This window comes from Aptenodytes forsteri, unplaced genomic scaffold (genome assembly GCF_000699145.1).
Source record: "Aptenodytes forsteri isolate BGI_AS27 unplaced genomic scaffold, ASM69914v1 Scaffold4, whole genome shotgun sequence".
Taxonomy (NCBI): domain Eukaryota; kingdom Metazoa; phylum Chordata; class Aves; order Sphenisciformes; family Spheniscidae; genus Aptenodytes; species Aptenodytes forsteri.
The window spans coordinates 2,496,116-2,507,100 of NW_008795442.1; the positions used below are offsets into that span (position 1 = coordinate 2,496,116).

The window sequence follows — 10,985 nt, forward strand, 5'->3', positions numbered from 1 at the left end:
AGAGCCCTCAGGTGAAAAGCATGGTCTCATAACCCAAGTTTTCACTCTTTAAGTCTTGTATGTTCCTAGAGTTTTACCTCTAGGTGATATGGAGTCTCACGCAGTGCCAGGCAGTCCTTGGAGAAGCATCACTCCCAGTCACAGAAGAACCAGACCCAGCAAGTGCAATGGGAGAACATGTAACCCCAGGCTGCAGTACCCACCCCTGATCCTGCTGAAAGCAGGGGGGTCCTTTCGCTACTGTCCGCTGTTCACACAGTAGCCCAGTGATGACTGCACCCACCCAAAAAATAGATTAGTTTCTCCTCTTCAGGCAGTTTAATCTCTCATCCCCCATTTGCCAAGAGAATGACCCAGGGCCAGGGAGAGGAAGCCTGCTCCTCACCTGAGAGAGCAGGGCAATACCTGGAGGCTCTGCTGAACATCTGTGTAAACATGCAGAGGAGGGAGATGTTGACTTGGATTCCCCTGGTCAAAGACAACATTGAACCTAGGTATGACATTTTACTAAGCAAATGCTTAAGAGACCATCAGGCTATTCCATACTGTGGGAGACAATGTTTCCTCCACTTGTGTTCCCAGAGAGGACTAACTCCAAGACAAAGTCAAAGGCTGGGAATTCAGTTTAACAGACACCCCCAGCATCCCTTAGCATCTCTCACTGGCCCTCATTTTGCCTCTGACCACTACGAATGAGGACCACATCATCCTCCCCACAGGAAACTTAAAGGTCTCGGTTCAAGGTTGTGCATCCCAGTACGGGATCATGGCGATGCTGGCTCTTTATGGCTTTAACCTGAGGAATTCGACTTGCACGCACTAAAAAACCTCCCAGTACTTTTGTAGCAAACAATGTATACACCAGAGAGCCAAAAATTTAGTGCCACTAAATACTTTATCTGATCAGCAGTGAGCTGCACAAATAAAGCATGACATTGCACTGCTCTGAAGCTTCAGATCTTAGCTCGTGACATCATAGCAGCATATCCCAGCTAATAATGGGATACAACGAAGCCTGTCTTAATCATCTGCCCAAAAACAGCTGCTTTGCCAAGATTGTTGGTACTTAAAGGTTGAACACCGCCACCCTGGAAATAGTGTAGTTATTTTAAAGTAGTCACATAAAACCAGCAGCTGCAACTACAGGCGGGGTCTAGCGCAGCTTTTGCAGGATATAAAATTTATACAGATTGCTGTAAAATTAGGCCAGCAACGCAGAGGGGCAAACGAAAACCTTCTGCTCACGGTCTGTCTGCATTGCAGTCCTTTTGCATCTGTTTTCTCCCTGCCTGTCCTTTCCAGAGCTGTCATCCACCTCAGCCCATCATGTAGTGACTTGCCTCCTCTTCTCCTGCCTTTTGCTACTCTTACTGCTGCCATGCACAGCTAGGGCACGGTCACGTCCCAGCTGCAAGGTGGAGAGCTCTGTTATTCTACCACAAACCCAGGAGCTGCAACGCCAGGTTGAAAGTTAGGAGTGCACTGAACTCAAACAGGCAAGCTCTCCAAGAAAAGCTCCATAGCAATTACAAAAATAAGTCAGGCAATATGTTAAAACCACACATGCGCAAGAGAGGAAAAGAGGCAGTTTCTGGAGGAAAATGATCGAGTACTTAAACAATTTCATGGCAAAAGAATCCGTTACCTTTATGCTCCAAAGGAGACTTTATCTTTAAATCAGTCTTTCACTAGCAGGAAAAGGAAATCAAAGTCCAATTCCATCTTCCATTTGACTCCTTTATTTCGTGTGCCTGCTCTGCGAAGCATTACGCTATTGCCGCCCCTTGTCAGCATTCTCGTCTCCAGAGCCTCTCCTGCTTTTCCCATAAACGGCTCCCGCCTTGACACAATCGCAGCCCAAAGGCCGTCCCTGCTAAGCAGCACAACAGTTGTCCCCAGCAGGCAGGACACTGACTTACTACTCTTGAGGCTCTGGCAGAGCCCGAGGAAACAAGCAGTGCTTGGCCTCGGCTGCGTCCACACCGGCAGGGCTGGCTTGTATCTCTGGGAGTCTGAAAAGCGGACTTCTGGAGAAAACAGGGCAGAAACACCAAAATTTCAGCCAAGCTAGTTAGCTTAGTGCCAACGCTTCTGGAAGCAATCACAGAGCTAACCGCAAGCCCAGGGCCAGCCACACTGTGCCACACTCTTCTTACTACAAGATGAGGGGTTGTAGATATTGGGACAAAAAACAGGACTTGAGGAATGAAGCATAGCGCATTGCTGATTTTCTTAAGCAAAGCTGGGTTACAAGAAGGTCGGGACCGAGTGCAGTAAAAGGCAGCAGGCTGACCTGCTGCAGCAGGCGTCGTAGACATGTATGCAAGGAAGCCTCAGATAACTGATGTCAAACAAAGAACAATCACTAGAATGATCACAAGTGTCTCAAAAAGCTCATATATGAAGAGTGGACCAGAGCAATAATTAACTGGGAATGCCATAAAATTATTTCCATTTATAGCACAGACTTTTTTTCTTTTTTAAAGTGAATTAGATAAACACTGAGTGTTAGTATTCAAATCGATACCAGGAATTTACGTTACTTTTAGATCATTAAAACCTGAATATTACGTGCATTGTGCATATATTGCAGTCCTTTGCAGCACAATACAAAATATATTAATAGTTTCCACTCCCTGCGTTATGTCTTCATGCAAAGGGGGAGAACAGAAAAGATGTTTTATTCAAGAAAAAAAAACCCAAACACCGCATGTAAAAGAAAACAGCTTACAAGACACAAATACAAAATATGTAAGAAATCTGAGAATACATTTGCTGTCAAATTCACTTCCAGGCAAAAGATACTAAATTAAACGTTCTGCCAAAATCCTCATGGACTCAAGTAAGTGATGAGGTATATGAAATTTGCTACAAGATAAGCTTCCACGTTGCTATTCTATGCAATCTGAGTGGTACCAAGAATATCAAATCAAGGTACCCGTTTTAAAAACTTCTAAATATGTCTGGCAGCATTGGCTTTCATTATGTTATCATAAACACCGTTACATCTTGCATTTAAAGCAGTCATTTATACGAGACTTTTAAAGTACATTAGTACATTCAATCTTGCTTCGCTAAATTGGTGGAGAGGAAAAGCTGGCAGACAGGATATCACCCAGCTCGGCAAAAGTGCATTTGTTCTCCAATTCTTACAGTAAAGACACTGATCAATCTTTCCCGTACTGAAGTTAATAATGAATACCTTTTTTTTCCAGTTACTGAGTTTCTGGTCACCTTTACTTACTCCACATATATGTTCCCCCCCTTAATTACGCAGGTTTTTATTACCGCCCTAGCCAATTTTACATCATAGAGAACTCATCTGTCATTTGAAACGTAAACTCCCCAAAGCACCAAATAAGAAACCGTGCCCTAAGTCTGCATGGAGCTAACAAATCTGCAAATATTCATTCCTCATACACATACTCACACCCCCACACACTTAGCTTTTGGTCATAGCACACCTCAACTCTGCAAAACTATTTGATATCGATTCTAGTGCAGTTACCTCTCTCCAGCTTCACCCCTGCAGCTTTCATCCAAGCCACTTCCTACGGCCTGGATTTTCTGCTCCCCACCTTGTATTAATTTAAGGCTGAGATCTTACAAGGACAGCCTTGGGGACAGGACTCTGAAACCCAGAGCCAGCTCCACAAAAGTTTCTCTCTCCAGCACCCAGTTCTCTCCCACTGTTTGTCTGCACATCTCTCCCATTCCCTCCCTTCTCACACCATGGGATAGTGGTTATGGGTCCCTTCAGCCTAAATATTCAGAAATTCTTACCCACAAGTTGAATGGCTCCTGTGGCTGCTTCCCCAAGAGCCTCCACAGAAAACTGCAGCAAACCACCCCACCACTGACAAGGGGCAAAGCAAGCCTCACCTCCTCCTGCGTAGAAACATCACCTAGCATCCCTTCCCCATTCCCAGAGACACTACTTGCAAAAAACAGTAGCAAGAGCATGCAGCAAACCACCAGGAAGAGAGTTGTCTCCTTTTCTTCTTCCCATAAAAAACACTGGGAACTACCTCCAGCCATTTCAGCAAACCGTAAAAGCTGCTGGTCTGCTCCAAAGGGCAGCAGATTTCTCCTTCACCTCTTCCAACGTGCCCCCTGCAACTCAGAAATGAGCAAGGTGTCTGTACCCACATGCAGACTCTTCCCCCAGCCTCCTCTCCCCCTTCCCGCAGACAGCTAGTACAATGGGGAAATACTGTAGAGGCAGACAGAATTTGTGCAACACTTTATTACGCTGCTGAAGACTGGGAATCAGTTCTGGCAACAGCCTCTTTTCTGTTACTCAGGCTGAGGAAGTCAGTAGTACAACGTTATTACAAGGTCACCCTCCCACAGAGGGAAGCACACAAACTCTCTCAATACCGTCACTTGCAACTTTGTCCTGTTAAAAGGGCAATTCAAGCTGCAAAGCGTAACGCTGTTACAACCAGGTGCCCTCCAGTTGCTAGCATATTTGCAACTCCTGTTATTTTCCAGTAGCAAAGAGCAGCCTGTAAACTTTTGAGAGAGGTACTGCAGTCAGGCTAAGACGTCAGGTGAAAGGCAGTAGCACAGATACTCACAACAGACAAACATAGCAAAGCATGGATGGCTCTATTTGGCACAAAGCGGAAAGTCAGAGCTTACATTTCAAGAACAGAACATGCTTATGTGATTGTAAAGAAATCAGTACTTGCAGCAAGAGGCAAGACAAGTTACCATAACCTTTTGTGGGAGAGAAAGGGAATCAGTAAAAGCCATGTCTGCAATGGTATCTCTTATATTTCAGTCTTAACAGAAACCAACGTTTTGACTTAAACTCCCTTTTAAAACAAACCTGATGATGTTATACCTTACACAGTGTCGGCTAAGGATCTAACTTTACTACATTGACATACATCATACAGCAGACCCATATCAGTCCTCCTGAATTCCCATGAAAGTGCTTGCACAACTGCATAGCTAACGGTCAGAAGAATCGTGCAATATAAGGCTATAGGTACAGCCAAATTGACCTTTTTATTTTATTTGGAAATACTGATTTCCAAAATAAAGCACTTTCAGGGTAACTAGAAAACATACTTTTTCCAAACCTGGAGCATAGAAGTTAGTGGTGAAAGAGAATTTTAGAATGAGGTAAATGTACTGCATAGGCTAGATATTTAAATCCAAATTCCAAAAGTTATTTGGCTTAATTGTGAAATTATTTAAAACTGAACAGAAAGAAAAAACTATATACTTATAAAAACCTGAAAACAAATCCAGGTTGACCCTAACAGCAAATTAGAAAATAACTCATTTACAACTGGCATTTCCTACCACCGTTTTTTTTTTTTTTTTTTTTTTTTTAAAAGGTAGCCAGACAAAAGCACAATTTGAAAAGACCTTTGCTGCTTTTGCCATGGAGCTGTTCCTTCTAGAATACCTGCTCAACCTCAGCTTGTCTCCAGTTAATCCAAGCCAAGACTGGTACCGGACACACAATGTCACAACACTCCAGTGAATACTGGCCTTCCAGCCCACGCTGCAGCTTTTCTCACCCCAGCCTGTGTTCTGGAGCAATGACAAAGCTTTATGACACAGGGTGTTCAGAATAGAGACTGGTACTTAACAGAGAGTGTCAGAGACCTCAGTTATCATTTTAAACCATTTGAAAACTAAGTTGTAATTAACAATAGTGCCTTTTGTGATTCTTGTGGTTTTTATTTAAAATTTGTTCTTGCAGGTTCACTTTTTTTAATATTCCCTGCTATCAGTGTATAGTTCCCAGAAATAATTCCTGTCAGGCAATGCAGTTTTCTGAAAAGACAGTATCTTCCATCCTCACCACATTTTCAATAAACTCTGTAGAAGTCAGTCAATGATCAGACTAAGATAAAGTGCATATATTCCCTTCTGATACAGACAACAAAGTTGTGGACTAAAAAAATAAATCATACTGAAAACACAAAAAAAGTCGTACTGTGGCCATTGAGCACCCCTCAATTAAGTTGTCCCACTGAGTACTGCCCAAAAATCCTTTTCTTCAGATGTCTGTTAGCTTAAAAAAAAAAAGGAACTTAAAAACATTAAAAATAATGGTTCCTTTTTAATTAGACTCTGAGAATCATGAATTTGTGTAATCCTTGAAAGCTACAGCTCCCCCAAGGCTGGCATACTGCCTTGACAACTTGTAAGTAGTTTGCATTTTACCCTTTGGATCCAGGCTTCAAGCTGGCAAAAGCTTTGGAGTTCTTAAGGGAATGTGAAATTTCATTGAGAAAAGAAATAAAATGATAGTCCCTTTCTGACTTCTTGGACTCAAAAATAACTACAATGGTAAAGTGAGGTTCGGGGCGAGTCAGAAAGTACGTGCTTTGGACTTTGTCATCGTAGAAGTGAACAACCTTCTCCAAACTGTTGAGGTCAGAGGTTCTATCAGTCATAATCATGATTACATTGGGCCAGTGCATAACAGGCCTGTCGCTGGGCAGAGACACCACTGCAGGGTACTGATCCACTCCTTTGGGGGCTTCCCTGTAAGAATGGGGATGATGATAACCATGTCCCTGAAAACTCTCTGATCCACGATTGTCAAAAATTAAGGAAACATTGACAGCATCATACTTCCGGATGAAGCTGGAAATTTTCCCAAAGTAATCAGGATTTGTTTTAGCAGTCAAAGTTTTCATTTCAGATGCTGTTGTTTGTCGACTAAGGGCCTCATGGAAGTAAAAGCTAAACTTGGCAAGGAGAATGTTTTTGAGCTTCATCAGCCAGAGGAAGAGGTGCGGAGGTTGTACAGCCTTCTGAGACTGCCCTCCGAACAGATGCTTCTTGGTCTCTCGCTGTTTCTCAAAAATTTGGCCCCAAGTCTGTAGTTTTGTGTGAGCAGTGTGCAAGTTGACCAGGGATGGAAGGAACTTCCACTCTGAGATCTGAGCCTGAGCCTTTAAGAGATGTGCAAGCACATCTACTTCCAGCTGGAAACTGCTTTCAAGAGGACTGAGGATTGGATGATGAAATCTAGAAAACATAACATTATTCAAAACATGAGAACTGCTGTATACAACAGTGAAATAATCAGATAGTAATTTGTCAATTCACAGACAGAAGACCAAACATCAAAGCAAAGTGTAAACCAAAAAATAACCTTCTTAATTTTTAAAAAAGGTTCTTTTAACATAATTAGGGTATTTTAATGAGCATATAGCACTTGGTATTTGACAAAAAAACACCTGTCAGACATTCCTCTATCAAAGCAAGGGAGTTATATTTGATCAGTTCCACAATAATCACTGTTTATCTTGATCCATGAACTACTATAACAGCATTTCTCTTTAAATTCAGGTGGTTTTGTTCCAATTTAAAATCCCTTCTGGTGGTAAAATATGTCTTGATAGTTCTGGAATAGCAGTAAGACATTTAGTTAAATCAAAGGAATTATGTTATAAATTTGTCGTTTGTATAGAGAAGCTATGAGGAAAACAAGCTGAGGTTTTTTTTTTTTTTAAATTTACACTGAAATTGTGATGGGAATTTAGTCAACAGAACCATGATTAACTGTATTTACGAATGACCCAGGTCTCAAACTTCAAACCTTGGTGTACTAAAAGCAATGAAGGGGAAAAACATTTGGCAGGATTTCATCATGTCACAATGAAGACACTGTAACAACCAGTTTCTCTCTCACTAAAAATTCAGGTCAAGATCAGCTCTCAATTTAACATAAAAAAAAAAAACAAACCACCTCATCTACCAGGTAGAAGCGCCACTGCACATCTTACTCACAAGAGTGATCCTACTACCAGAACAAATCTCGATGAAATGGAATTTTATAGATCCATTCTATAGCCTTCTCTTCTCACTTTATTTTTTCTAAACGTCAGGAAAAAAAAGACAGATGCAGCCTACCTCCCTTCCCTTGATACTCAAATTACTTGTAAATTTATAACATCATCATCGATAAATACATACCTAATTCAAACTGTGCAAAACTGTTCCAGTTACAGAAGCTAATACGTAACTTCAGAAAGAATGAGTCTTCAGCAAAGACAGAAGTGGCCTTTTTAGTAAATGTGTTCCCTAATAGGCATTTAGGACTCTTAAAGAGGTCTCCAACAAAGAACAAACAATAGTTCAAAGACAAGACTTGATGAGGTTCCCAATTAAGTAAAGAAAGATTTATCCCCTCACTTCTGAAAAAATATCCTGGGTCTTGTTATTGCTTTAAAACAAAGAAGTTTATACCGAATCCTTCCAACCTATAACAGCTCATCTTCAGACAAAGTGAAAGTGACTCCACGATTCACCTCAGCTTGCAGGACACAATATATATAATCAATTTTGGAAATGCTTGGTTCAAAACCAAAACACTTAATTTTGTTGTGGACCGGAAGAGAGAATGAGAATTTTAGGCTTTTCATCCCCTCTCCCTTCTCTATTTTTTCTTTGGCTTTCCATCAAGCTCTTGCCAAAACATTAATTCTTAGGCTTGTGAAAATTGTCTAACAATTTTATCACTATTTTTAAGCGTCTCTTTTTTTGACAGCCACAATACATGTCTTGAAAGGATTTGCTATTAAGATGTAAGTCCAAATTTATTTCAGGAAAATGAAATTATGAATATCATAAATCAGTTGATGCACCATGTCCTGCAAACAGGCTAGGTTGGGTGACCAGCCACCTTCTGTACACAGTACATGTCAGCAACCATCATATCTACCTGCTATAGCAGAGATACAGCGATTACTGGCTACTTTGGTGAGCTGAGAAGTCCAGAGTATATTTACATTTCTTTGAACAAACAAGAGTCAATTAAAAATAATATTCTGCTAACAGTCAACATTATATTTCCAATGGGTTTGGTATTCAGCAGAAAAACAGTTTTGTTGCCATGTATTAGAAAGGGGGAAAAAGCATTATGCAACATTATTTATTCCAAATATTCCCATCAAGTGCACACTCAACATTATTATATTTCCAATGGGTTTGGTATTCAGCAGAAAAACAGTTTTGTTGCCATGTATTAGAAAGGGGGAAAAAGCATTATGCAACATTATTTATTCCAAATATTCCCATCAAGTGCACACTTAGCACAGTGTATTCAACACACCTGCAGTCAGACCAAGAAGGTTATTCTTCAACCTTAAAAGCAATTAAAAAATTCCTACTAATGCAGCACTTCCAAGTCTCCTGGATTAACATTATGATGTACGGCTTCCCACTTCTACTTTGCTTCATGGCTCATAGCTATTTTCATGTTTCACTGCACAGCAGAATTTGCGAAACTGTTTTAATCCAAAAATACACACCTCAGCCACAGCTGAGAAGCGTAATGTAGTTGCAGAGTAAACTAACAGAGTAAACTAACTATGCACTGAGTATATCTGCTGCAATTAACTTTCAGAACACAGAAGCATCTGACTGAGCTCAGTATCGCATAATACAGACAGGTTTTTACGATATTTCAATAAGCCAGAATGTTAAGAACTTAAAAACACATTGGAAAATTGATTTTTTTTTCCCCTAATCATTCTCAAAAGCAGAGGGATGCTAGAGTTTTGTTTTGCAGACTATGAAGAAGCCTCATTTTTCTACAACTTTATTTCCTTCCATAGATCACACATGCACGCATTTACAAAATGCTACTAGATGAAAAACATTTAACACTTAAAAATAATTACATCAAAATAGGTTTACTAGTTACTTATTCATTTTATAATAAGCTTTTAAAGGATCCTGCTTCTGATGCTGTTTTAATTATTTCAGTTAAGATCCCACCCAAACAAACAGTTAAAAGATTCAGGAAAAGTTACTTCTCCAGCTGTATTCTATAGAAAAACAGAGAGGAAAATGTCTAGTGTTGGCTGTGTACAAGTCAGCAATAAGTACTAAAAAAATAGCTTTAAACTGTTCAAGAGTTAATGCTTTTTCAGATACAGACAATATGACTTGATTGTTGACAGTCAACTAATTCTGTCATTCCTTTACCAGCAAGCAGTTATTTAGTCTACATTATCTGAACAGCTATTTTTAGATGTAAAGAAAAGAAATGAAGGCCAGAACCTACCTACAGAACAGATGCCCTGTCTGGCCTTAGCACAGTTGGCTGAAATAATGGCACACATCCTCAGCTACAAGTGAGGAATATATTGACAGAGGGAAGAGACTGAGTAAGGATGAGTTTATTTGACCTTTCACCTGAGAGGGTCAACAGACTGTGAAACAGAAATGCCTTCTGGCCAGCACACATCAATGTAACAGCCCCCAGAAACTGACCTGAGATACAAAGAAATGAAAGGAAGGACTAAAGGAAGATATCATTATCCCCACTTTTTTCAGAAATATTCTGTACATGACTGGGGAGGACCACACAGCAGCTACTGAATTAGCTCTGACAGCATCTTAGAATGTCTCCATCTTAGAGACTGCTCATTGACCCAAAGCAAGATTATCAGTATTTTTCCCAGGGAGACACTGTTTATTTTCTTAAAGAGGTTATAATAATGCCTTGAAAGTGCAGACATGTCACTGAAATTTATTTAAATAGTGTAGTAAAACATTTCATATATAACAGTCTCCAGTCACTTCATCAAAGTATCAGTTTTGGTTTTCAGATTTTTAACAGTGCTGTTGACTCAGCACATGCTCAGAACAGATGGCAATGGTTAGTGTACAACATAAATCAACTTTAAAAAAACAAAACAAAAAAACCCCCAAAAACAACTTACCTCGCTTTACTCTTTAATGTTTATCGCACCAAGGAAAAAATATGTAAGTTTCATTTTTCATTGGACTAACAACCCTGGTACTGTAAGGGTTCACAAACCAAGAATTGCAAAACAATCACTAGCAAGATCATATAGACTAGTTTTGATTTTCAAATAGCAAAATTATGTAACAATTTGCCTAAGTTATTCCTAAAAAAGTAAGGGAGTCAACTGCAGTGCTCAGATTTGAAATATCAGAAAGCAGCACTGAAGTATTCCAATTTTTCCTAGGTGTAC

At 40.2% G+C, this 10,985-nt stretch overlaps 1 protein-coding gene across 1 annotated transcript in view; it reads right to left on the reverse strand.

Annotated features, from left to right (window-relative positions):
* Window positions 1-4,228: 4,228 nt before the first annotated feature.
* Window positions 4,229-10,985, reverse strand: part of CUNH12orf66 (chromosome unknown C12orf66 homolog) — a 10,948-nt gene continuing 4,191 nt past the window's right edge. Inside the window, exon 3 of the mRNA XM_009281100.1 lies at window positions 4,229-7,002. Within this exon, the coding sequence (XP_009279375.1) occupies window positions 6,186-7,002 (817 nt within the window). The 3' untranslated portion in view covers window positions 4,229-6,185. The remainder of the gene's footprint in view (window positions 7,003-10,985) is intronic.